The following is a 27,161-nucleotide window of genomic DNA, read 5'->3' on the forward strand; positions in this document are numbered from 1 at the left end:
TTGTTTCATGCTTTTTTTCTACCGCGCGTTTGTCCCTACACTACGGGGCGCGCCTTCTGGTACAACCCCGTGAGAATCGAGTCCGGCAGTAGTGTTCCGTTTACAGACTTCCGTCAGTGGACAGGTTCGAATCTTCCCGTGTCTGAGGTGCGGTTGCCGTCGCGGTTCTAGTTCCGCAAACAGGGTGACAGATTCCGCCATTTCTCCCACAAAATGGCGACGTTCCAGATTGACTCGTTAGACATGGGCTCGGAGCCGGGGGTATCCGTAAGCCATGCCTTGGACAGGTCGCCTTTCCCCTTTACCATCTTCAACTCCTCGAGCTCGTTACGGCGGGAGGACAATGCACGCAGAGAAGAACTCAGTTTCTACTCATCTCACAGTGCTTCGAGAGACCAAGCTTCGTGCGGCCACTCCTTCAGCGGTCAACATCCGTCCCCGGGCTGTTCCACCACAGGCGCGACACACTACCAGGACGATGGCCGCAATGCATTTCTCCACTCCACTCCCTCTCAAGCCTATCCCTCTGCACTGGCGCCTGAGTTTTCCTTCTCAGCGGAAGAGGCGCGCAGCGCTGTGGGCTACTGCCTCCCGAACATGCAACGTGAACATGGAGGCAGCTGTTCAGAAAGCGGAGGGGTGGACCCGTCTCGTCTCGTTCAGCCGTGTTCATCGAATCAGTACTCGTCTGGCAGCCAACCGGCGCCGCTCTGGTTCCAAACGCAGGCGCCTCCTGCAGGCGACTCGGCTGCTCAGTCCTACGGATACGTTTTCCCAGCCTCTCAAGGAGTTGCCCATAGTTTTTCGGAAGATGCAGCAAAGCAAAAACTGGAGAGGGGCGACAGGGGCCGCCACTTCGGCGCGCCGCTCTCTCAATTATCTTCAGCAGTTTCGGATACCTCCTGTTCTGCCTACACTGCGCATTACGGCACGAACGCGTCGGTTATCTGCAATCCGCAGGAGCGCGACAGAGAAGAAGATCCCGACTCGCCTTCTTACGTCGCGTCACTTTCATTTCCTCCAGTTTCTCAAGGAAGCCAGGGAGGCGAGGCCCACGCGTTTCACACCAGTGCTACGCGAAACGGAATGCGGAAGAGGGGAGGAGAGGACTCGACAGGCGAGGCGGCGACGCCCGGAGAACAACCTAGGCAGGGGGACAACCCCGGGAGGTCAAGCGACTTTGGCACAGAGAACTCGCTGAAGGCTGCTGCGGAGGAGTTGTATTCGAAGTTTCATCTTTCCGAGTCCGTTCAACGGCACAGACCGTCACTAGCTTTTGGACACAATGAAGGCGCTGGAAAGGGCAAAACGCGGGCGCATCCTTATTCGCTTCCTGGACGGTCGGCGTGCAGTGGATGGCCGGTGTCATCCGTGCCCGCGTTCTCTCTCCCACGCTCCGCTTCCGTAACGCGCAGACAGGCCGAGAAGGAAGGCTCCGGCGAGCAAGAAGAGAGGGAAGTGGCAGACCGGCTGACTTTGGGAGACTGCCTGCAGTCAGGGTTTCCTCTTTCTTCTGACATGCGGCTCGCCATCAAAGGGGAAGGCGCCGGGCCTTCCTCAGGTGGAAGCTGCCGGTTAGAGGGGTACACGTTGTCGCGTAAACCGACGGAAAGCACTACCCATCCGAGCTTCTCTTCTTCCTCGTCTCAGTCGTTCAGTCCGCCCCTCTCCTCCAGCCGCGGAAGCCCTCGACTGGAGCCTAAGGCCGCGCCAGTGCAGCTGCCTGAGGAAGAGCGCGAGCGCGGGGCAGAAGAGAACAACTTTTTAGGGTTCGTTCTTCCGCCTCGACAAGAGCAGGAAAGACACGGCGCGTCGCTTTTCTCAGGTGCTTTGCAGATGCAGATGACAGTGGTAGGGGAGGGTGAGGAGAGACAGGCGACCGCAACGCGCACAGCTGCTCCAGGTGAGCAGAGGGACGCGCAAGGGGAAGAGAAGCGGGGGCAAGGTGCTGACAACGCCGTCCACGCGCAGCCCGGACCGCCTGTGCAGGCAGTGGAGGACGACGCAGAGAGAGGACACGAAGGAGAGGGGCAAGGCGCCTCGCGAGAGTGCTTCGGGGCGGACCGACAAGCAGAGGACGAAGGTGACGCAAATCGGAGGAGTCTGGAGGGAGACGCTGTGACGTCGACCAAGCGAAAGCGCGGGTCGCCACAGCCGGCGAAGATGTACTTCCACAAGAAAAAGGAAGCCTGGCGCGCCGAGGTTCTCATCGATGGCACCAAACGCCAAAAGAGTTTCTCCTGCAAGGTAAGTCGCAGAGGGCCCGCGACAAACGCCTGAAACGGGAAAACCAGATCAGGCGTGCGTGTTTGAAACGCGCGCCTGTTCCGCCACCGTCTTGTTTCCTGCTCCTCGACCTCGCGTCTTCCCTTTCGCATGTGTCCTCTTTATGCGGGGTACTTGTGCTTTTTTGCCTGCCGCGCTTCACATCTGACGCGTGTCTGTCCGTCGTTCTTGCGCCGACTCTTTGTAAATCGCCCTCGAACGCTGCGCCACCCGTCTTGCTGGAGGGGAGGCCTTCCGCCAATCCTTCCTCTCAAGACGAAGCGGGGCGTGAAGCACGGAAACGATCCGCGCGTCTCCTTGTGTGCGTCTCTTTTTTGCGTTTGCCAGATGTACGGGGAGCCGCGCGCGCGGATGCTCTGCGAGTGGGCCCGACGCTTCGCCCGCGACTTCGGCCGTCTCCCCTCCAATCAGGATGTGGCCAACTACATTCCGTGTCTGTCGGAGTGTCCGCCTGCCCCTCGAAGTGGAAGTCCAGCGGAGTCTTCGAAACCAGAAGGATCGCCCTATCCTCCTTCGTTCTCCTTCTCGTCCGGCGCGTCCTTCCCTGAGAACGATGCCGACAAGTACCGCGGCAGCTGTTGGGGAAACCCGTCGCCTCCGGCTGCACATCCTCAAGGTGTGCCGTACGGGAACGAGGGAAGGTATCCGTTCTTTTCCAACGCGTCGCCAGGAGTTCCTGACGGCGTTCACGTCCCATCCCTGATGCACATGTCCTACGGGAGCAGTCCACCACACGGACAAAGCAGCGAGTTCTCTTCCTTCCCGCCGCCAGAGAGGTGGAGAGAGATGGACGCCAGGGAGATGTGGGCACCCCCGCATTCCGGACGCGAAGGCGCCGGAAACATCGAGAGAACCCAGACCGACAAGGCGGCTCAGGGCCGCGCCGACTGCCCGTACAGTCCCTACGGCCAGATGCCTCAGCCAAGCTTCTACCCGGCGACGGGCATGGAAAGGCCGCAGCACGAGTGCTGGAAGTTCCCCGTCCAGGCCGAACCGTTTCCGACGGAGGCTCCCGCGTGGTCGAGCCGACCTGAGGCCTTCTCGGGCGACGCTTCCCACCAGGTGCCCGCGTGGCCCGACTCGTGGCGAAGGGAAGATGGGACACGCGCCTCGGAGACCGTTTTCTCGTCAGGTCCGGCCGCGCTCGGGTGGCCTCCCGCAGTGGGTGCAGCCGGAGAAGACGCGCAGAGACGCTTCGCAGGTGCTCAAGACGCGAGGTCCCGCGGGGTGGCGCCGGCGGCGAGCGAGACGCACGAGCAAGGCGGAGGCTTTCGCGGGTCGCCTCCGGAACACTGCGCGGACGCGAACGCGCCGTCGTTCGCGCGACAGCCCCTCAACGCCGCGGAGGCCGTAGGGCAGGAGCGCATGCGCAGGGAACGAGAGGAGAGAATGCGGCTGGGGGGGGGACTCGCGGGGCAGCCTCTGACAGGCGACGGGGGAGCGGGACAGAACTTTAGCCACTTGGGCGTCTCAGGCAGTCACGCTGGGCCGGGGACCCCCGGTGGACCAAGAGCGTCTCCGCCTCAGAGCGTGAATGCGTCTTTCCAGATGTACGCTCCGTCTGGTGGACATCAGCCCGAGGGGTCGCCGCAGGTGTACCCCGAGGAGGCTCGGGCGAGTGCCCAGTACCCTCAGACCCCGGAGGGGAAGTCCGCGCAGCAACTCCCGTCGACGTCGTGTCCGCCCTCGCCGTTCTCGTCGTCGACATGTGCTGGGACGACTGTGGCGTCGTTCCCTTCCTCCTCTGGTTCCGCCGGCGTCCCTGCGTCTTCGCTGTTGCCTGCATCGGCCGATATTCCGTTCTCACCGTTCCCCTCGCCGTTCATCTCCGACGGGCCGTTCCCGCCCGTTCCGTTTTCATCGCGCTACAGAGGCATCGGCGACGAGGCGTTCCTGGGACCTTCGTACTCTGTGTCTTCAGGCGAGGCGCCGGGATCCCGTCCGCCGTGTGATGCAGCCTTGCCCTACTTTCCTTCGCGTCTGCAGTCCCAGCAGGGGCCCTTGCCCTTTTACCCCTCGCCAGCTTCGGCCCGTCCCCCGCCTGGCCCATCCACAGACTCGGGCATGTTTTACCACGCTTCCCTCTCGAGCGTTTCGCCTGCGTTCTACGGCCCGCAGGTCTACGAGCGAGCTCCTGGCGTTTTCGTGGCCGGGCACGTTTCGCGGCCGCTGCTCAGCGCTGTCGAGCTCGCGGCAGATGTCGCGGCGATGTCTCTATTCAGTCTGGAGAAGCAGTCCTTTGAGTCGCTCGTCTCGCAGACGCTCGAGGACCTGAAGCGCGAGGAGGGCGCAGCGGCGTCGGCGCCGGCCTTTCCCTCGTCTGTCGACGGAAAAGCGGCGCCGTCCTTCAGCCTCCCCCTCCCTCTGCTCCTCCACGCAAGCAGCCTCTTGGACCAGATGGAAGACCCGTTTTCGGGATTCTCCCTCGATCCCTGGGGCCAGGCCTTCGCAGCGATTCTGCCGGCGACCAGCGACTACCAGCGGCCCTTTCCTTCTGCTGGAACCCCCTCGGGGCTTCCGCACGGGCGCCCCACAAACGGCGGAACGTTCATCGCCGCGCCGGAGGCGGGACCACCTGCGGCCGCCGACCCCGGCCGCGAAGGCGCTAACGCGGAGTTGCGTGCGCAGGCCGTCGCGCAGGCGGGACAAAACAAGCGACGCACTGGTGGACCTCGAGAGAGGAGCGTCGGAGATCCCGGAAAGAACGCAGGGAGTGGAACAGACTCTGACAGGGGGCGACACCTAGGCGCAGCCGGGGACGGCCGCTTCGGCGAGCAAGACGGAAAGGAAGAGAGCCGAAACTCGAGTGCGTGCGGGGACGCCGATGCCAAAGGCTTCACCGCGTTTGTGCAGAAGCGCAGGGAAATGAACATCGCAGCTGGGGCCCGATTCGAGGAACTGGACGGCCTCAAAAACCTCACCAGACCTCGTGGCGGCCGAACCAAACGGTTCAACGTGGGGAAGAAACCCTTCAGTGGGGTTCGCGGTATCTACTTTCAGCAGGGGGCCTGGAAGGTAAGCGAAACGCATGCAAACACAGGCTTTCGGTGAGGCCTCGCGGCCGGTGAGAGCGAGGGCCGACGCTGCTCGACACGCGGGTCGTCTTCGCTTCTGTCCACGAGACGGACACGCACACACGTAGAGCGTGTGGTAGAGAGAGAGAGCGAGAGGGAAACAGATCTACCTAAAAGGATTCCGTGCGCGTGGGAATGTCCTGGTGGTTGGACTGTGCGGTTTCGCGCTGGCGCTGGAACAGCTCCACCCGTCTGTGCGGCGCTTCTCCGATATTCAGAGCCTCAGCACCAGGGTTTATCGTTTCTGGTCTGTGCTCGGTGCCTTAACCCCTCCATGCTTGAGGAACTGTGTTGTCGGGCAGAGCCTGCTCACAACCTGGCGGGAAAATGTCCGGCGTGTCTCTGTTTTTTCAGGTTCGTTACCGAGGCGACCAGGAGGAGGTTTTGAAAGTCTTTCCTTACGTCAATGGGGTACGCCACGCCTTCAATTCTCCTCCCTCACCACCGCCTCCCGATCTGTGTTTCTTGTGCTACGGGTAGCCATCTATCCTACACATCGATCTGCACCATATCTACCCATCTATATCTACATATGAGTATATATATATATATATCTTTCCAGGTTTGTATCTAGGTTGGTATCCATCCACCAGGTGTCCACCGGTCTACCTCGCGTTCTATGTGTATTTCTTTCTGTTTCTTCAAGGTTTGTGTCGATGCGTGGACAGGCATGCCTCGCGTTGGTCTCCTGTTTGACGGTGTCGAATTTTCTCTGTGCCGTTTTTTCTCAGGATTTCGACAGCATGTGGGTACAATTCTCGCTCGCGCGGCAGTTCCTCCGCCAAGTTATCGCCAAAGGCCGCCAGCTACACGACAGCGACGGAGAGGGCTTGTCTGACGAAGAGCCGGGTAAGCCTCCTTCCCCGTGGCTTCTCGCCCCGACCAAGGATGGCCTTTCACCTCGTGCGCCGTTGTGCCTCATGTAGCGGCTCTCTCACGGAGAAACGCGGTGGTGGCGAACGGAGACGAGCCGTCTCCTCTGTTTCAGCCGGTCGCCCCTCAGAGAGCCGAAGAAGGAGAGTCCCCTTGGGTTTCTCTTTCTTGGGCGGAGGATCATGAGGCCCGGTCTTTCGCGCTGCGTACGCCTTTGCCTATCGACTTCCGTGGAGAAGACAGTTGGCTCCAGGAAATGTGGACCCCCCCCTCGATAGACTCCTGAGAGACACGTCTTTCTCGTCGCGAGAGCCTGGTGACTTCCAAGTTTTCTTGACGCTGTGCCGTGCTGTCCGTCTACAGCCCAAGGCTGGGCCAGCGGGGGACACTTTCCACCATGAATCCCCGATCTGTGTAGTTGTGAGACCTCTCGTCCGTCTCGATTGTGTGGGCGCGTGTGCGTCGACTTGTCCGCGGGGCGCGTTTCCGCAGAGCGGCTCGGGTGTCGGCTGCGCTTCCCCTGTGGGATCCTTATCGTGCCGTCTTGTGCGCGTCCTTTGAGGCGATCCTGGGGATGTGGCCCCGCGGCGACCCCACATATTTTGCGTCTGCGGCAGAAATATCTGTTCCGAGAGGTTCTGGGTGCCGTCGTCGTCGTCGTTCTTTGCTCCTTTTCGACACGGGACGAAACGCCTCGTCGAACACCGTGCGCGAAATGAATCTGTGTTCCGTCAAAAGGCCTGCGTGTTTTGAGCCGAGCGAAAAGCTCCGCAAGTGCCTTGGTGGTGCGGCCTTGCACGTGGTGGCATCGCAGCAGCGACAGTGCTTGTCGGATTTTCCCGAGGCAAAAGCTTCGCTGAGAGTAGAGCCTGCTTCTTTTTATTGTCGGAACGGATTCGTTTCCGTCTTTTTTCGGGTGTTCGTTTCTCCTCCGAACTCCCCCTCCTGTCTCTCTCCGCCCGACAAATTTTTATAGCTCGCAGCGTGAACGATTTCGGCCTTTTCTGCGTGTGTTCGGCCCTGCAGCTTGGATTCTGAGACGCGACGCAGCGAGCGCCAACAGCGCGAGCCGCCGCGCCGAGTTGGGGCGTTCTCGGCGAGGACACCAGTCTTCTTCGCGTTCGTCTTCGTTGTCGGCGTCTCAGCCGCGCCAAGGCTCTTCGGAGGCATCTGGCGCGGACGCCCCCTTGACGAGCTCCATGCGAACACGCCGACACGAACTCGCGTCTGCCGACGGCTTGGGCCCGCAAAAGGGCGAGGCTCCGTCGTCCCCGACGTTTCTCGGTCCCCGCGGTGTCTCCGGACCGGACGACGCCGTGCGTGCGCCTGAGCATCACACTGGCGAGCTCCGGTCCGAGGAGGCGAGCGACGCCTCGGTCTACCCTTTTCTGCCCGGAAGCAGCAAGCCCCAAGAGAGGCAGGCAGGGCGGAGCCAAGGCGGAGGATGCAGTCGGCGGCTGGAGGCTGCAGTCGAGAGTTTGCGTCCGATCTCGCGCACAGATTTTTTTGAGCCGATTTTCTTTCCCGCGCTCTTTGGTCCCACCAGCGAGAAGTGGGGCGCGCGCGCCGAGAGCGTGAAGGATGAAGTGAAGGCGTTGGAGCAGAAGCGGTGCGCCGCGGCGCCCGAACTCGGAAGGCCCGCAGGAGTCAGTGGGGACGCCTCGGCGGAGCTGAGGCGCGGGGCGGAGAAGAAGCGGGGCAGCGAGGACGGAGTCAGCAGGGACTGCCTCTCGCCCGGGGACAGTGAGGCCGCCGGCGAGAAGGCCTCGTGCGAAGGCGTGTTCTGCCAAGCTCGTGAAAAGAGAAGGAAAGTTTCCGAGAGCGGTCCAGGTGGGCAAATCCCGGAACTGTGTGCAACGCAGGACCCTGTCGAGGTCAAGAAGGACGCGTTCTCGGAGCTCGGTCCGATAGAAGGCGCGTGCGGGAGCAGAAAGGAGACAGAGGAGGCCGAGCTCGAAGAGACACCGACGCCTTCCCTTGGATGCGGTGCGTCCGTGTCGTCCTTCCCTCGTTCGTTCGGCTCACCGTTCGCGGAGGAAGGGAGTGCGTCGCCGCACGGGGAGAAAGAATGCGCAGAGAGCCGATCGCAGCTGGAAGGAGACAGGCCCGCGACGCCGGTCGAAGCCTTCGAGGCGCTGGCTCGGGACTCCGTCAGCGACAAGCCGGCGCTTCCCCCCACGCCGTTGTCTCGCGAGAAAGAGTTCCAGTTAGTCGCATCCTATCCGTGGGACGTTACGGGCGCGCTGAGCAAGGGGCGAGCCGAGTGGCAAACGCTCCCTCATTTGCCTCTCTTGTTGCAGGATCGCCACGACCGCGTTCTCGCCTCGTCGTTCTCCTGGTCATTTTAACGTCCTTCGTTCAGTTGCGCCCGTCTTTAAGCGCGGTGCGAAAGTGCGCGACGAAGCGTTCTGTGCGCATATTTTTCAAGACAGGCCTCACGCGAAAACCGACAGCGAGTGCTGTCGCCCCGCTCCTGCGTCCGATTTGCCGTTTTGTCTGTACCCCAGCTGTGAAATGTTGCGTGTGGTTTCGACTGGCCTTTCTTCTTGGCACACACGCGTCTCGCCGCTCCAGGTTTTTGCGACTCTGCCCAGCGAGCGAGGGTCTCTCCTCTGGCGCGTGCTGTGCCTCTGGAACCAAACGCCACGGAGTCAGACCCAGAGAGAGGCGAGAGAAGAGGACAGTTCCTTTTTCTCTTTTCGTTGAAGAAGGCGCGAGTGGTGAATCCCAGAAGCGAATTCGCAGGTCTGTGAACCCGCGCGTTGTTGCCTTTCCGAGGGCATGTGTAGAGGTGGACGTCCTCGAGGAACCCAGCCCATGGGGCCTCCCCGAGGCTGGCGCGCGGCAGCATCCCATACAAAGAGAGAAACGACGGCGAGGCACGGTATGCCTGTTCGTCGGCGTGAAGGGGAAGACACGAAAAGCAGAGTGACCGCGATCGAGAGAGAAAGAGGTCTTCTGGCGTCGAGCGGCTCTCTCGCCTCGCGGTGTCCCATTTGCGACCCGTGCGAGGAAAACGCTCTGAAAATCCGATTTGTGAAAGCTGCACGAAGCAGCGCAGACGCCCGGTGGAGGGAGTGTGTGGTTCATGTATGTTGCGCGCACATCGGCGTTCTCTCTGGGATGCTGAAACCACGAGTTGTGTGGGCAGCAAGGAATCGCCAGAAACCGCGCGCGACAGGGAATGTGTTCGAGCCTCACGCCGATTCGATTCGTGGCTCTTCGCTTTTGTCTCTCTTTCGTTCACCGCCGTCTCGGTCTCTGTTTCTTGTGCGATCCGAGGGCGTGTCCAGGAACGCGCGTTCGGATCTGCCTGTATACCTAACTGTTTGCATGCTTTTCTGTGTCCCCTGAGTTCCGAGGAGGCAAATGCGTCTCGGAGGCGAACACGATTTCGGCTCCCCCCCCCCCCCCCGCAGCCCTGAAACATCCCAAGGGCCGAGAGCGGGGTGAAGGTTCTTGTGCAAACGAAAGAGGGAGTCGTTCGTTTCCCGGCTCCACAAAACAGCGCTCTTTCCGTTCTGTCGTCCTCAGGTATCTCCAGAAAACTCTTTCCCGTCGCGAAAACGGGATAGGAACTCTGAGAACCTCAAGACTTGTTCACAGGCCCGAGAGGCTGCCGTGAACGCGGCAGCGCTGCACTTAGTCCTGGCGTTAGAAAAACGAGAGAATGCAGACTTGCCGTTTCTCGCCCAGAGCAAGCACACAGCGGTAGACACTTGCGAAAGGCCGGAAACTGCTGCCACGCATGGTAGCCAGAGCTGACAAGAAACACCGCACGTCTCCAGGGTGCACAAGTCGAGGCCGTTAGAGCTAGGAAAGGAACGGCTGTGAGTCGTTGCCCTTTGATACTTGCCAAGATAACCAGGGTGTAAAGAAAATGGAGAGAGCACTTTAAACCTGCATATAGGTGTGCAGTCAACCTCGGCATGTGGCCGAGCGTGGGCAGACTGTGTGCGGGAGTAACGATCGGAGAAGGGAATGGCCCGAAGGTTCTGCAGGCATCTTCCTGGCTGTAGCTGCAGTCAATGGCCCAAACACGAGAAACGCTAGTGCCTGCAGGACAACCTCTCTGTCGGACGCGCCTAACCGCAAAGACGAAAACGACACAAACATCTCAGTTCAGGTCTTTTGTCTCGCTCCTATCCACGAGCCCCCAGGGAAAGCATCCGATGAATTGACTGGCATTCACATACGTCCGTGAAACAGAGACTTGCTAGCAGATCTCTCGAAACAAACACATCCCGTTTCTCGCCGTGCTCGAATGGGCGATGTCCACAGCGCGAGCACATCGCGGAGGCGACACTCTGGCTCAGAGGGCTTTTCTCACTTTCGCGTGCGCTGGCCCCAACAGAGAAGCAAACTGCATGCGCAGGCTCGCTTCTCCACTCTCTGCAGCCACCTCTGTATCCGTATGCATCTGCGGGGACGTCTGGTTAAGCGAAGGTGTGTAGGTGCGTGGCTGAGACGCGTTATGGCACGCGTTTTAGGTCTGTTCTCGGCAGCAGGGCAATCGACGAGTGATACCAACTTCGGCGGCCCAAGGACGCCCAGCGCGGGTAGCGGGTAGGAAAAAGGCGAAGCACTGCGGAAAGCGGAAGGCGACAGGGAAACAACGACATGCGGACAAAGAAAAGAACGGGGAACTAAAGTGGAGCGGTGAGAGTTAGGGTTCGAGGAGACAAAACGGTTCAGGGTTCGAGAAGGATTCGAAAAGGTATAGGGTTCGATAAGGAGACGAAAGGCTTTCTTAGGGCTGGAAAAGTAGAAACACGATTTAGGACAAGAGGAGAGACAACGTCTCGAGAGACAGAGAGGATACGCCTCAAAAAAAACCGAGACGAGACGGCGAGAAACAGCCAGACGCAGGAAATCGGAAGAAAGGTCGCAAAGAGGAGAACAAGCGTGAAACGAAGTTGCGTCCGACGCCCTGACCCTGTTTCACTTGTCCGATTTGTCGAAATCTGACGAGGCGAGAAGACGGTCGAGCGGAGACGGTCGCGCCACCACGACGGTCGCTGCTTCGCTGCCTGTGTTATATTTCACGTCTTCTCCAGATTTCTCCGCCTTTCGGCCTGTTTGCACGTGGAACACCGTTTCCTCGGTTTCAAAGGTCCACTTCCTTCCGCGTTTCCGCACTGAAACGGGCGTCTTGTGGCCCGAACCGTCGCCCGAGCCCTGTCTCGCAGTCTCGTCGGCTGCGGCTGCTCCCTCCTCTGCGTCTTTCCACCGGCGGCCCCTGCGACGCACGGTGGCGGGGAGGTGCCGAGCCGCCTTGCCTTTCATTTGTGCCCAGACGTCCTTTCCGTCCTCCTCAGAAGGCGGAAGAAGACGGCCAGGCGCGAGAGACAAGCCCTCCCGGCCTCCACCCTGAAGGCCCGCGAGCGCCAGGCGCTGCGTTTCCCCTGCCGCCGGGGGGGACAGGAGACGCCGGAACCGATTCATCGCCTCAGCCAGGCGCTGACGCGTCACCGTGGATCCCTGTTGCTCCACGAGCCACAAGAAGTCGGCGAGGCGCGGTTTGCGGCACTGCAACACTTCCGCAAACCCCCTTCTCTGCGTGCGGCGTCTCTCGTCGTCTCTCTCGTCGTCTCTCTCGTCGTCTCTCTCGTCGTCTCTCTCTTCCGCACCCTGTCCCTTCTCTTTCTCCGCGTCGCGGCCTTCTTCCGCGCGCAAGCTGCTAACTGGTTCTTCTCGCCCGTCTCCGTCGCGCGGCGCTTCGCTGGCACGCGCGTCGCCGTCTGCGAGGGCAAGGACGTGGGGCCAGAAGCGCGCGCAGAAGGCGATCTTCCGCTCAGGCGTCACGAGTTGTCTCCACTCGAAGAAGGAGACGGGGAGAAGCGTCCAGCCCATTTCCCTGAGGAGCCGCTGCTTGAGGCGCGAGGAGGCGACGCGCATGCACGTCTCTCTGTAGAAGTGAGAAGGCCCGTCGATCTCGACGGCCAGCCGATCCCCGAGGACAATGTCCAGGCTGAAGGGGCCGAATTGCACCTCACTGCGATGGACGAGTCCGATGCGCAGAAAGGCCGCAGAGACGTCTCTGTGCATCTTGGACGAGAGCGAGAAACAATCTTGCTGCGTCAGGTCCACGCGGCGCACGCGCGACAGAAACGCCTTCAAATCAAACGGAAGGGACGCGAAGAGCTCAGGACGAAGCAGACGCAGGTAGAGATCCACGATCTGCAGACGCGTCACCGAACCTATCTCCAAGTGCGTCTCCGAACGATACGCGGCGCGCAACAACGCATGAACCAAAGGCAGCTGAGATGCGATATACGGAGACGAGGAAGGGGAAACGACACTTACAGATTGCTCTGTTCGCTGGGACGGCGACGCGATGTCCTGCGGCACCGTTTGGCCCTCCGCCGGCTCTCCTCCAGTCCGTCTCCGTAACCTCTCTGCTTCGCTCTGTGCGTCCAACAGCGCCGCTTCGTCATTGGATTCATGCCCTGAGAACCGCGCGTCGGCGATTCGATTTGCGGCGCCTCCATGCGCGGTTGGGACCTCCGTGGTCTCGTCCAGAGCTGCGTCGCCGTGGGGCGCCTCGCCTCGGAGTTCGACCAAGTCCGTTTGGCGCGCGTCGACGAGGAGAAGCGCGTACAGCGCTGTGAGCGCTTGTCGCGCAGAGAGAAGGTGTTGATGGGTGAAGAGCGACTTGAACAGCGCAGCGTAGAGGACGTCGTCATCGACCGCGAGTTTCGCGCAGGCATTCACAAGGCCGCAGAGGAAACTGGCCGGGAGGTCCTCTCGCTTTCGGTGGAGAACTTTCCCGGCTTTTCGCAAGAAATTTCTGTCTCGGTATCCGAGCTTTTCCAGCGCCACGACGATCGACGCGACCTCCGCGGCGGTGTACGAGGCGAGGTGGAGAGTCGCTTTCTGAAGCGCCTGTTTGATCAGCACCGCGTGGTAGAGCTGGAGATTCGCGAAGCTCGAAAGCAGGTGCACGAGGGCGGTGGCGGGGAACTGGGAGAGACGGGGGAGGGTTTCGCGAATCAGGAGCCGCCGCACGCGCGTGTCGCGCAGTCCCAAGAGGTAGCAGCCCCGCGCAATCTGCGAGAGCGCAGCGGCCGAGAACTGCCGCTCCAGGCGCAGAATCGCTGTCGCGCACACCGAGTTGAACGACTGGTCGCAGACCGCCGTCGTCTGAGAAGCTGTTCCCTTGCCGAGCGCCAAGAGGAGCGACGCAAACATCTGACCATTCAACGCGTAAGACTCACGCAGCGCCTCGTACTTCTGCCGCCACTTCACGCTCATCCACGGCGTCTTCACGACGGCCAAAGAAGAACCTGGAGCAGAACTGGAACTGGAGGAAGAGTGAGAACCAGAAGGGGTAGACGAAGGGAGCGTGGACTGTTCGGGATCTCGGGCGTCTCCTGGGAGGAGCCTGTAGAGGAGCGCGCGTCGAACGCCGTCTTTTGCGAGGCGCGTGAGGACGAAGAAAAGGCGCGGGTCGTGGAGGCCGAGCCGGGAGAAGGCGGAAGAGAGTTGCTGAAGGGAAAGGAGATCAAAGTGGAAGCGAGTCCCGAACGCGAGGCCTGCCGTCCCCCGGAAGAGCACTTCGTCGGCGAGCGAGACAAGGAGACCCTTGTGTCGGATGTCCATCTTTGCAAAGGCGAGCGCGAGGTTGGCCAGCTCCTTGGTGGAGAAATTCTGGACCGACCTCCGCGTCATCTCTGCGATGCGAACAAACAACTCACTCTGCGGCACCGACACCTTGCTGTATGCATGCGCAATATTCGACAGATGCTGCGGATTGTAGTCGCGAATCCCATCCGCAATCTGAAACACACAGGGGAAAACACAGAGTGCAAGTTTGTGAACCTCTCTTGCGCCTCTCTCTCGCGACCCTCTCGCGCTGTCGCCGTCGACTCGCACGCGCCTCTTTCTCGCCCCGGTTCCCTCCCGCCTTTCCTCTCTAAAACTCCAGCTATCATCCTCTTCCTTCTTGTTAGATCCACACAGAGACACCTCATGAAAAACGCAGTGCATAAGCGAAAACCAAACACACACTGTTCGCGGTTGCCTGTCGAACCATTCATAGTCAAGTCGAGGTATTTCACACCGAGAATTTCCGTTATGTCCATTACCGATGTATATACGTATATACGTATATATGTATAAATAGACGTATGTCGACATAGAGATTCACATATGAATCCAGATCTATATCCGGATATATATATATATATATATATAAATGGACCAAAGGAACCAAGCTTCTGGACGCCCCAGTTTGCCGCACCTTCCATTCTTCCCTGTTTCCCACTCGCTGTTCTCGCTCGAACTGGAATGTTAACGACCAGATCCACGAGCTCCCGCCTTCTCGGCAGTGAACAAACAAGATCGAGGACACAGCAAATCAACGCACCTCCCTCTCTCCCCACCACTTTACATGTACACACACATACATGAACGTTTAAAAACGAATAGGAATCTACCTCCAAATAATATATATACATATATATGCACAAGCATATGTGTACACCTGCCCAGACCTATATGTGTGTGTGTGTGTATGTGCAAGCGACTGAAGGCCGTTGTGTGCGAATTTTTAAGAAGCGGGATCGGTGTCGGCGGCATTCGCGCCCGTGTCCTGCGAAGGCGCAGTTCTCCTCACTTTGGGCGCTGCGCGGTTGAAGAGTTCCACATCGAGGATTTCAAGCTTCCCGAAGGCGTTGAGGAGGTTGGAGATGTCTTGCGGTTGGAAGTCGTCGAGCGTCTCTTTCGCGCGGCTGGAGAGCGCCGCGAAGGCCGGAAGCGAGCGAAGTTCTGCGCGAGCGAGCGCGTTGGCCGCGAGGGCGACGTCCTTCGGGCGCATGCATGCAGCGAGGAGCGGCAGGCGCCTGGCGATTTGCTGAAACAAGTGTTCGTGTTTCTGGTTGCAGAGAACGAAAGCGTTGAGGATGAGACTCGCGCTTTTCCCCGTCAATTCGTGGAGGCTGTGCAGAGCCAGGTAGTTCCCGCATCGATTAAAGACTGAGTCGAGGAAACCGTCATCGCGTTTGCTCCGAAAGAGAAAGTGGAAATCCGACAAACAGACCAGCATCTCGCGCACGTCTCGGCTCGTGGCGTCGCGCGGAAGAGTCGCAGGGAGGCAGCCGACAGACCCCCGCGCCTCGGGCGAGGTTGCGCCTTCGCCAAAAGCCCGCGTTGGGGCGCCGGCCGAGTCGCCAGCTTCCAAGAGCTTTCCGCGTTTCTGCAACGGCAAATGGAACTTCAAAAACGCCTCCACGAGACTCCGAAGAGCATCCGAGACGAGCTCGCGCTGTGCCGGAGAGACACACAAGGCCTCGTAACGCAGCGCTCGCCGCTTTCGCCGCTGTGGAAGAACTGACAAAGAAGAGGAAGTAGAGGAGGAAGAAGAGGAGGCAGAAGAGGAAGAAGAGGAAGAAGCGGACGGATTTGAGGGGAGGAGAGAAGCGAGACGCACTCCATTGGCTGGGGCGAGAGCGGAGAGAGGAAGAAAAGGGAAAAGCGAGAAGAGGTCTGCGAGAACTCGGACATCGGCCGCGAACGCGTGGAGTGGGAGATTGCGCACCTGCTTCAGGAGCGCCGTCTGAAGTGTACGTACATCGCAATTGGGAGGGAGCGAGAAGACAAGAGTCTTAGCCACCGAGCGAATCTCGATGGGCAAAAAAGATGGACACAGTCGCACAGTTCGTGCGAGAAGCGCATCGCAGTAGTCTGCATCTCGAGGCACAGAGGCAGCGAGGAGACGCAAGCTGCGAAAGGCGGCGACTGCATGCGTCTTCGACAGGTGACGGAGAGAAGACTGGTCCGGTAGCGCTAGCTGAAACGCAAAAACAAGAGAACACCAGGCGGACGTCCCGCATCAAATATTCTGCGGAGGCGGACAAGTGCGCGGGAAAGGGTGTTTCAAAATCATGTAAAAAAGAGGGACTCGAGAGAGGGGAAGATGACACCTGGCACTGCAGGCGCATTTTCAGCGCACTGGAACGACGCAGAAAAGAGAGGTGACAAAGGAAGCGCGTCGATCTAGCGTCATCCATGCGGACTCAAGGTGGCCTTTGTAGCTTCGTCTAGCGGTGTCATGTTCACCAGAGAGAGGGTGGAAGATTGTGGGTGGGAACGAAAACCGAAACCAAAACGCCACGTGTAGAGGGGACGGGGCTACGACGCGTGACAGAAGCTGCATCGCTTGCAGAAACGCTCGCGACTATGCTTGGCTCCTACCTTCTCCGATTCTGTTACCGACAGGGCCGAGGAAGAAGAGAAGTCATCTTTCTTCACGTCCATAGGGATGACGACGACCTTTCGCCGAGGCCTGGCAGCTGCGGTGTACGTACACCTCGCGTCTCGTGTGGCTGTCTGGAGCCGCCATAGTTCGCGTTGACGTTTTCCCGGGTGGACGCACCTCCAGATGAGCCAGTTTGCGTCCGGGATTGCTGCGGAAGGCGTCGAAATGACATCCCAGGGAGGGAAGGCGGAAGCACGCGAAGACGAGTTCGGGGGGGAAGGAAAGGAAATCGCGAATGAACCAGGAGGAAGCAGAGAGGAAGAAAGAGAGGAAGAAAGCGAGGAAGAAAGAGAGGAAGAAAGGGAGGAAGAAAGAGGGGAAGACGAGAGGCGCGCAGGAAGACCCACAACCGGTGGAGCAGGAAGGCGCCACTGGGAAGGGCGAGGAGAACGCGCCCGGGAAGCGCCGGGAGGAAACGACGGTTTGGAACCGAAGACCGACAGAGAGGACACGCGAGGCCACGCGCGGGGAGACAAACTGACAAGAGAGGCGCAACGGGATGGCGAGCCTGTGTGCGATCGGTTGCATGCGACGGCGTGGCTGTCGAGCTGGGTGCTCGGTGAACGAGGGAGAGACCGACACGCTGCCGACGCAGAGGAAAACGACGCAGGGGATGGGTGAGTAGAAGGCGGTCGAGAGCGGAAACAGGGGCTGCCCAGACGAGAGGAAGAAGAGGCGTGAGCGACAGATGTTTGAGGCAAGAGAGACGGCGGAGAAGCAGCGCGGCTGGGAAATGACAGAGCGCGCGAGGAACCGGAGACAGGAGACGAAGGGGAAAGGGAACCAGTGAAGGAAGGCACGGACTCTTCCAACGACAACCGCACTGTACCGGAAGTCCTCACGGAAGGGCGACCTGACGAAATGTGGCCGTTGACATCTGGCGGAGACAAAGGCCCTGAGACTGCGGCAGAAGATAGTCTCTCAGAGGAGACGAGCCCAGTCCTCCGCCTTTGGGTCAGGGGAGCCGCACTGAGAAAGGCACGGATCGGACAGGCATAAAGAGCACGATGAGAGAATCGAGACACCGGCGCCATGAGTGAAACCAAAATCAGAAAAACATTGAGAGACGGTTGTGGAAAGGTTCGGTTCAGTCTCTCCCACTGGAATCCATCGCGTGCAGATCAGGCGCCGAATCGTGTACGCCTCTGCTCAACCGTACATACACCTCAACTTAGTTACGCTGTATGTACGCCTCAAACAGTTTACGGTGAATATGAAGCGCTCAACGTTAATGCAGTTGACGGACATGCAGGCAACCATCTGGAAGAATCCGCGACGGCATTTGCCAATGAGTGCGTCCACTTCAAGTTCGACTGTGAGTATGTACATCTCACCGCAAGACAAACATACGCCAGACTTTATTTCACGTGGATGTACACCTGGACTTGTTCAATCACGTGTTTGGAACTCTTCGCATCAGGTCCAAGGCGGCGCGCTCAGGAAAACGCAGAAGGACCTAAACACGGTGAAGTTGCAGCCGTCCACAAAAACCGACTTTCTTTCGCTTTCGTCGTTACCCCCTTCCGCGGGACGAACAGCACAGTCCACGAGGTGAGGGTGCCTTCCTCTTTCCTTCCTGAGAGAGACATGCTTCCAGAAGTAACATTGTTCATGTATTGCTTGCATCTAGCAGTCAAATGCCGTGGTTTCGTCCTCTCACCCTTCCCTTCTCTCTCTTCTTCTCTCGCCTCTTCACTCCCTCTCTTCCGCCACCACTTTACAAGCCATCGCTTTCGTCGGAGAAGAGAAAGAACGGAGGCCGAGCGCCAGAAAGAAAACCGGGAATTCCCGCGGGAGGGAATGACCCGAGGAAAGGCACGTTTGACTGGCCTCTTTCTTGAGGGGAATGTTGACGCAAAAACGATGGAAAGCGCGAATAAAAAGGAGGGAAAAGGACAAGGCGCCAGATAAAGACAGGCAAAGGAAGAAGAGGCCTCGAGGCTGGGAGAGCAAGGCCCAGTCCCACGTTCGCTGGGCGGAGACACGCGCGATTTTGTGAGCTTCACTTGACAGGAGACCGAGGCGAATTCGCAGCCACGGCTGTTCACAAAGTTCTCCCGAAATAGGCAGTTGCCTTTGTCCATTCCCTTCTCCTCTCTTCGTGTTCAAAACGCCTGAAACGTTCACAAACCTCGAAAAACACTTGCTTCAAAATCAGAGAACGCACGGCGAGACGCACATCTGGAGCGAGAAGAAACGGGGGCTGAGAGAGAGAGGCCGCGATGTGTCAGAAGCCGCGCGCGCGTCTTCACAGGTTGTGTATACCGGAGAAGAAAGCGGAACAGGAGACGTCGCAGAAAATATCGCGGGACACATTTCAAATAAGATGGCGATGGGACTACCTTCTACTTTTTAGTCTGTTTCGCACTCTCTTTCTCTCCTTCCTCGTGCCGGCGCCCGGTGAACGAAAAGGTCGATGCGTATACAATAGCGGCCGAGCCAGGTCCGGCAAAACTGCACATGTGCATGCGCTGTCCGGCCTCTCTCCGTGTCTCCATGCACGTTCGTTTCTCGTTTCGAGATCCGGTCGCCCCTCCCTTCTCTCTTGTCGTTTTCTGGCGGAAATTTCCAGCCAGTTGGCGGAGACTGTCTCCGTTTTTTCTAGTTTCTACACTCTGGTAGACCTCGAAATGCGCCTGTAGTGTCTGCCGAACGAGCGGGCGCAGAATCAGCAGGCTGTGAAGAGACAGCTCGAGGGGGGTGCACACGCGACAAGTGAAAAATTGCCAAACGCTTTCCCTTTTCGCTTCTCGCAGGAGGCTTCAATCCGGATCTGTGTCTCTGTCTCTCCTCCTCTTCTCTTTTCTTTCCCCTGGTTGTCCGTCTCCGCTGTCTTCTGGGTCGGAACTCCGAAGCGAGGCGTATCACGGCCTAGCGCGCCGCCGGCAGAACGCGCCGGAGCCTTGGATTTTCCTCGAATTTCTGGCGACCCAAACGTCCACGCCTACCCAGCAGCTTCCCTTCTCTACACGTGTACGGCGGTGTGCCGGGGTGTACGTACACCCGAAAGGATCCAGTTGTCGTGCGGGACCCTGCGCGACACCGGAAAGCCACTTTTTTCTCGCTCTCTTCTGTGCGAGGCTTCTTTCTCTCAAGATTTCTTCTCTCGTTCACAGCATGGCGTCTGCGGTCTCTGCGCCTCCTCCGATGGAGAAGGCGTCTTCGCCCTTCGCTACGGCCGCTTCCGCGCCCAGTCGGCTCACCGCCGCCCATGTGGTTCCTTGGGTGGAGAAATAGTACGTTTCTCGCGCTTCCAACTTTGTCTTCTTTGATCTGTAATTTCCTCGCTTCTCGAACCTCCCATGCACAGAACACCATGCGGAATTTTTCCTATGTTCAGAGTCGCTTGTCGCTTGCTTCTGTCTGCACTAAAGGCTTCTTGCGTCACGAGACCCGCCCGCGAGTTTCTGTCTTCTTCGTCGCCTTTTACCTTTTCCCCTGCCTTTCACCCTCTGTTTTTTGCCTCCCGTTGCATGCGCCTCTGAACCCTACGCAGTGGCTTCCTTCTGTCGCCTTTCCCCTTCTCTACTCTCTTTTTGTGCCCTACTCGGTCTGCTGTAGCACGCCTCTTGGTGTCTCGCGTTTTCCCTTCTTCTGTCCGTCCCGGTATGCCTGCTCTTCTTTCCAACTTCCTCAGTCTGCAAGCTCCTGTCCTCGCCATTTTTTTGACCTTTGGCTCCCTCTCACCTCTCTCCTCTCTCCTTACCTCCACAAGCGTTCCCCTTTCTCCTTTCCGCCTTTCTTCAAGTTTTTCCTTCGTGTCGGTTGGGGCTGCGTCTGTTGAGTCCTCCCGCGTCTTCTCCTCGCACGTCTGCCGCGCTGTCTCCGCCTCTATTCTTTCTGTCTCTCTGCTGTGTGCTGCGATGCATCCAAGTCGCCCGCGACGCGTTGAGGAGATGGCCCACCAAGAAGAACCGAAAAAGATGCTCAGACGCATCCTGGAAACTGGAAATGTAAGCGCGACGCAGGAGAAACACGGAGGCAGCCTGGGAACAGAACACCAACCACACGACCAGAAGTGGGGCACAAAAAGGAAAACACAACGCAAACATCCACACAAATATACGGATGTTCGTCTTCACCCAACATTGTATTCTTGGTACATTCACGTCGGGCTACGTCGAACTGCCTCTGTGTGCATCTCTACGCATGCATATCGTGACTCGTCGGCCTGAACTTGCATATAAATCTCCATGTACACGTATACACCCTGTCTCTATGATTACCTCCATCTGTCTGTCTATGCAGAGGCATGCATGCAGGTGCAAGGTGTTCCTGAAGTTCTTCTGAAAAATTCAAGTGTAACTGTAGCTGTATATGTATGTGCATGAATGTTCTTCAGAAAACACAGATATACCCAGATATGTATACATTATCTACTCTCTCTCTCTCTCTCTATATATATATATATATATATATATATATGGACAGATGGATGTAGATAGATTGATAGACAGATCTGGTGCGTATGCTTCCGTGCCTGACCTTTCGTGTCACAGGAAAGATGGTGCGAGGTTTTTGTGTGAGTGGTGAAGCCTCTGTTTTTCGCGTCTTAAATACCTTTCTCGCGGTTTTATTTCTTTTCCGTCGGTTTTGCAGATGCCACACCTGCTCTTCTACGGGCCTCCAGGAACTGGAAAAACGTCGGCAGCTTTGGCCCTCGTTCGCGAGTTGTTTGGGTGAGAACGCCGTTTCGTTCTTCCTTTCTTGTTTTATCTCTTCCTGTTTCCCGTTTCTTCGTGTTTTGTTTCATCTCAAGTGAGGAATGCGCAGCTGCAATTACAAATCTCCTTGCTGTCATGATTCCTGGGTGTTTTGTTCATCTCTCGATGCTTTCCTTGGCGATGCAAATTGCTAGGTGGTGAGACCATGGCGCTGTTATCTCTCTCTTGTCTTCTCTCTTCCTCTCTTTTCATCTCACCCTTTTCCTCTCTTTCTCTCCCGCTTCCTCTCTCTCCCGCTCCCTCTATCTCCCTCATTCTCTCTCTCCTGCTCCCTCTATCGCCCTCTTCCTCTCTCTCCCTTCCTCTCTCTCCTCCCCTATCTCTTTCTCTTTTCCTCTCTCTCCCTCATTCTCTCTCTCCTGCTTCCTCTCTCTCCTGCTTCCTCTCTCTCCCGCTTCCTCTCTCTCCCTCATTCTCTCTCTCCCTTCCTCTCTCTCCCGCTTCCTCTATCTCCCTCATTCTCTCTCTCCTGCTCCCTCTATCTCCCTCTTCCTCTCTCTCCCTTCCTCTCTCTCCTCCCCTATCTCTTTCTCTTTTCCTCTCCCTCTCTCTCTCACTGTCTTCCATCCCCTTGCCTTTTCCACTCTTCTTTCTCTGTCATCGTGTTGTCATTCTGGCTTCTTTTCCTCTCGGCCTTTTCGCAAAAGAAAATGCGATTGGTTATCGTTGTCTTTCTGGCAGACGCGAAGAAGCGAAAAACCGCCTGCTGGAGTTGAATGCGTCAGACGATCGAGGCAAGCGGAAACCAAACGGGGTGTGCTTGGGCAGCGGAGAGACTGTCCGGAGAGGAGCGCCTATCAAACAGGACAGGAACAGTCGGGGCAAGAGGGAGAACGAGAGAAAGAGAACACTGGAGGGAAAGAGATAGAGGGAGGGAGAGGGGGGGAAGATGAGGGAGAAAAAGACTAAGACACAGAGAGAGAGGTGGCCTTCAAGGGCTAGCGAAGGAGAGTTTGTGGGGTGGCGGGGGGACGTCTTTGGATAGCGAGCGCGAAAACGATTGGAAAGGGACGGGATTCTCAGGACGAGAAAGGAGGTGTACGGACAGAGCACAGGGAAAGGTTAAGACCATGGCGAAGGGAGCCTCAGAGTTTCGCGTTTCAGTTAATAGTTTCTGTGTTTCTCTTCTGTGCTTCGCGGTGTTTTTGTAGGCATCAAGGTAGTGAGAGAGCGAATCAAGCAGTACACAAAAACGAACATCGCAAAGGGGAAAATCAACCCCGAAACCGGCAGGTGAGCCTTCTGTCTCCGTGCGTTTGATCTCGCCTCTCCGTGTCGCACTGGACGGGCTTTTCATCCCTTCTTTTCTGCTGCGCGTTTTTTCTCTCCAGGGAAATGCCTGCGTGGAAAATTGTCATTCTCGACGAAGCCGACATGATGACGCAAGACGCCCAGTCGGCGTTGAGGAGAATCATGGAAGCTTTTTCTCGCACAACCCGCTTCATCATCATCTGCAACTACGTCCACAAGTTCGTCTCCTAACACCTCTTCTGTCTTCACGACTCTCGTCCGACTTCGTCTGTTCCTCGAGCGTTTTCTAGTTTTCCCCCCGCCTTTCTTCTTTTCGTTTCTCTCCATTTTCCTGTTTCTTCTAGATTCTTTTGTGTCGGAGTCTCGGCCGCCGCTGCGCTCTCCTCGTTCTATTCGCCCATCGTCCCTTCCCTTTGCTCTTTCGTTTCCGGCTCTCTTCTAGCATGCACTGCTCGATTCTTTCTTTCCTTTTTCACTCGTTTTGTCGAACGTCTCATTTGCGCGTTTTTCTCAGAATCATCGATCCCATCTTTTCGCGGTGTTCGCCCCATCGGTTTGAGCCTGTAAGCCGCCATGTCGCAGAGTTTTACTTCTCTCAAGAACAGAACAGTCAAGGCGAGAACACATGCAAAGGACCACATAGCCGTCGATATATCGATACGCTTCCGTTGGATCTCTCTATGCATCCACAAGCTTATTTCTCCACGTATGCGTCTGTATATACCTTTATATATATATGCCTGTCGGTGTAACTCTCTACCTATATCTATCGCTGTCTTTTCGTTTACCGGTGTGATTATCCCTCTCAGGACATAATGGTATAACCATGTCTATATATGTTTCTCTAATGTGTATTTCTATATCTCCTTATTTCCCTCCTCTCTTCTCCTCTTTCCCTTCCCTTCTTCCCTGTCTTCGGCTTGTGGGGGCTCTGCTTTTCCTCCCTTTCTCTTCTCTTTCTCTCTCTTCCTTCTCTTTCTGTCTGTCTCTTCTCTTCCTCTTTCTTTCTTCCATTCTCACCGTCTCTCTTCTCTGCCTCACCGTCTCTCTCCTTCTTCCGTTCTCTTCCTCTTCGCCTTTCCTTCGCAGTTGTCTTCTCCTTCTTCCTTTCTTATCTTTCTTGTCTTCCGTTTCTTCTCGCTGGTTCGTCGCAGGTGGCCCGAGAGGCTCAGAAGGCGCGCATCCGCCACATCTGCGAGAGCGAAGGCCTGGCGGTGACTACAGGCGCCGTGGACGCTCTTCTTCGCATATCCCAGGGGGACTTGCGACGCGCTGTCACTCTTCTCCAGGTGCGCTCTGTCATTTTTCTGTCCTTCGTTTCCGCTTCTCTGCGTCAGCTTCGCGTGCCGTTTCTTCCCTGCTGACGGCTTTTCGGCACTTCCTCTCCAACGCTGTGTTTTCCAGTTTTGTGCAAGTTTCCCTCTTTGCCTCTCCGGTTCCCGCTTTCCGCGCCGCATGCACGAGGAGTTTTTCTCTCAATTCTGCGCTCCGGGTCGTCCGCTGCTTCGTTGATCTCCCTGCGGGTGGCAAGTGCGCGCGTCGCTTCTTCTCTTTTTCCTGTCCTTCCCGTTTCGTCACCTTCTTTTCACGCGTTTGCTTTTTCCTTTTGTGTCCCTTTCCCTTCGTGTTTTCTCCACGGTCTGCCTCTCGCGCGCGCGCTGTCCTGGGCGACGCTGCTCCTGGCCTCACACGCCAAACGCGAAACGTCCGATCTTGTTTTCTTTCTTCCCTCCTTTCTTTCTCAGTCGGCCGCCAGCATCTACGACGACAACTTAACTGAAGATGCCATTCTTGAAGTCGCAGGCGTAGGAAAAAGAAAGCTAAACCACACCGGAAAACTTCAACGAACAAGCGTCATACCTATTATTTTCATTTCTGTCTTTCGCCTTCTCTCTATATATGAAGCTCTATGTATGTATCAAACTCAAACTCCATCTGTACATCTGCGTGGCGATGTGTACATATATTACTGCATGTAAATGCTATATGAGGGACAGATGCTCTTTCAGCAGGGGTCGCCCTCTGCCCTGTCTCTTCTGTTTGACCTTGCGCGTTCCAGATTCCTCTCGTGTTTCTCTTTGGCCTTACGTCTTCACATGTATGTGCGCAAATAGGCACATGCTTCCTCCGCCCATACTGTATTCACGCTACATACAAGTATAAATTTACATACATACATGCATACATACATACATACATATGGCTATATAGATATGCATGTCGGTATTTTTTGTTGAGGCGTGAAAGGAGACGTATGATGATACTCATGCATGTGTCGTTTGCCGATGCATGCGTTTGTCATTGTGCGCTGTCCCTCTCCTTCCTCTCTCTGTGTCTATCTCTACATACGCCGAAAGGCCAGGGATCCGTCGACTTCGCGCTAGGTGGTTACATGAAGAGATATCCTGGCCGTTCACTTTCATTTCGTGCAACGGTTTTCCCACTCAAGATGGGACGGGTGTCTTTGTGTGACTGGTAAAGCGCGCGAAGGAGAGAAGAGCGTCGACAGGGCAATGAGAGGAGAGAGCACGGTAAACGGAAGAAATAAAAGAAGCGGAAGACATAAAACAAGCGGAAGAAATAAAAGAAGCGAAATGAATGAAAGAAGTGACAGGAATAAAAGAAGAGGAAGAAATGGGATCTTGTGCTTTTTCAGCAACCGCCGGCTCGCATCGTCACGGATTTTCTCCGCGCCTGCCAGGCCTCGCCGGATGCGGTATGTGAAGAAACAAAGCCAATATTTCTTTTAATTGAAAATTTTAAAACATCCTCCTTCTCTCACGTTCAATTTTCTCTGATCTAGCCGCACTGACTTGCACTTTCACATATGGCGAGAAAGACTGTCAGGAAGTGCACACAAAGAACAGTATATATATATATATATATATATATATGCGTATCGGTAATCTTACCAGAGCGAGAGTTATAAGCACAGCGGAAGATACATATATTAATGCTGACGCATGTATACATATATATATATATATATAGAGAGAGAGATATGGCGAGAGAGCATGTCAGTGTTTCTGTGGATGTGGAGACAGTTGTGTTGGCATGCTGGGTCGATTTGCTTTCGTGTGATTTGCTTGTCGACGCCGAAGAGTCGTCTTCGTTTCTGCATCTCTCTGTCTGATCAGCCGCCCTACCTCTTTTTAATCCGCATAGTCGTGCAAGGAAGTATGCTTCTATATGTATGTATATATGTAGAGAGAAAAGTGTGTATATCAATATATATGTATATTCGTCTGTGTATATCTACACGGTCATGTGTATAAATGCATGTTTGTCCGTGAGTATATGCGGGTTTCATTCTTCCGTGCTGTTTGTTCCATTTCTCGGTGTGTGGTGGGGATCCGGCGTTTCTCTGTTTCGCGAGCGTTCGCCTTTCGGCTTTCTCGGGTTTGGTTTCTGTTTGTCGAGGGAAGAAAACGCTGCATCCTCTCTTCTCTGTCGATGTATGCCAAACAGGCAAGCTCCGAAGTGGACAACGTTATCAGCCAGGGATGGGACGTCTGCCTCCTCCTTCAGGAGGTAAGCCGTGCGAAGCGCATGAGAATAACGGAGAGCATGCGTCTGCGAAGTAAAACACCTCGCTTCGAAGCTGCCATGTCAACGCCTCTTTCTGTCGTGCATCATCTTGACAAAGACGGAAAGGAGAAAAACGAGAGAGGGTGACAGCTCATGATATAACGAGACGCGGTCGGCCAAAAGGGTGCAGGTGTGCGTCTCTCCCCATATATATATATATATATATATACATACATACATACATACATACATACATACATACATACATACATACATGTTTATAGATACGGAGGTACAGAGTGTGGCGAGTGCATCACCGCAATGTGCATATTGGTGTGTGGAGTACATGTGGATTCCGGCAGGTGGAGAGGTAGCTGCAGCAGGACAAGAGGCGTTTTTAGGAAAAGATGCATGTGAGACACCCTGTATTCATGACGGGCGTGTGCCAGCCGTTCCAGAACATCTTGCGGTGTCTGGTCCTTTTCTTTTTCAGATGATTCGACAAGTCGTGATTTCGCCTCATCTGAAAGATCTGCAAAAGGCTCGCGTGGTGAACGACATTGCGCAGAAGGAGTACGCAGTGTTTCAAGGTGAGTTTGGTCTCCGAGTTTTCTCTTTTTTTCCTGCTTCTTCTCAGCCGATTCGGTGACTCGGCTTTTTTCTCGGTCTCTGTGCGCTGACCGTTTGTTCTCCTAGTCAGTCGGCACTTTCCCTCGCCTCAAAACCCCAAGAGTCTCTTTCTCCTGCGATTTGCTTTAGCTTTCCCCCGTTTTGGTCTTCCCCAAAGTCTCGCTGGCCTGCGTTGCGTGCTGGCCACTTGCATCCGTCGCGGTTTTGGTCTGGGAAGTGGACTGCAAAACGCGTTTGACTGTTTCCGATGCAGCCTGTTTCCCGTTTCGTCGTGCGTACGCCCCGGCTTCTGTGTGGAGCCCCTCGCTGCGCATCGAAGGACTTCTCAAAGTTTTCCGCTGCTCTTCCGTCGGGGGTTTTTGATGACTTCTCGCTGCGAAGTGTGGAACGGCTTTCTTCAGAAAAAGGCCGCAAAACGAGGGGAACACCCTTGCCTTTCCCCGCTTTGCGAATGTCTCCGTTTCCGCAGGGGCGAGTCCGTACTTGCAGCTCCTCTCCCTGTCGCTGCGGATCCACGACTGCCTCGCTGCGCCGTGA

At 56.6% G+C, this 27,161-nt stretch overlaps 3 protein-coding genes across 3 annotated transcripts; 2 read left to right on the forward strand and 1 right to left on the reverse strand.

Annotated features, from left to right (window-relative positions):
- Window positions 1–213: 213 nt before the first annotated feature.
- On the forward strand, window positions 214–8,581 carry NCLIV_050970 (uncharacterized protein; the record flags this gene model as incomplete). The annotated part of the gene is made up of 5 exons (XM_003884651.1): window positions 214–2,247; window positions 2,614–5,301; window positions 5,715–5,771; window positions 6,092–6,209; window positions 7,260–8,581. 5 exons carry the CDS (start codon window positions 214–216, stop codon window positions 8,579–8,581), a joined length of 6,219 nt encoding a protein of 2,072 aa, XP_003884700.1.
- Window positions 8,582–11,174: 2,593 nt separating this feature from the next.
- On the reverse strand, window positions 11,175–17,839 carry NCLIV_050980 (conserved hypothetical protein; the record flags this gene model as incomplete). Its single annotated transcript, XM_003884652.1, has 5 exons — window positions 11,175–14,012; window positions 14,851–16,023; window positions 16,428–16,639; window positions 17,321–17,460; window positions 17,826–17,839. The coding sequence occupies 5 exons, from the start codon at window positions 17,837–17,839 to the stop codon at window positions 11,175–11,177; spliced, it is 4,377 nt and encodes a 1,458-aa protein (XP_003884701.1).
- A 1,769-nt stretch (window positions 17,840–19,608) lies between these two features.
- NCLIV_050990 (hypothetical protein) lies at window positions 19,609–27,161 on the forward strand (the record flags this gene model as incomplete). The annotated part of the gene is made up of 13 exons (XM_003884653.1): window positions 19,609–19,727; window positions 20,366–20,444; window positions 21,091–21,170; window positions 21,897–22,030; window positions 22,367–22,448; window positions 22,547–22,684; window positions 22,981–23,029; window positions 23,621–23,755; window positions 24,212–24,271; window positions 25,123–25,182; window positions 25,935–25,997; window positions 26,488–26,584; window positions 27,094–27,161. The coding sequence occupies 13 exons, from the start codon at window positions 19,609–19,611 to the stop codon at window positions 27,159–27,161; spliced, it is 1,164 nt and encodes a 387-aa protein (XP_003884702.1).

The sequence above is a fragment of the Neospora caninum genome, chromosome X (genome assembly GCF_000208865.1).
Source record: "Neospora caninum Liverpool complete genome, chromosome X".
In the NCBI taxonomy this organism is placed as follows: Eukaryota; Apicomplexa; class Conoidasida; order Eucoccidiorida; family Sarcocystidae; genus Neospora; species Neospora caninum.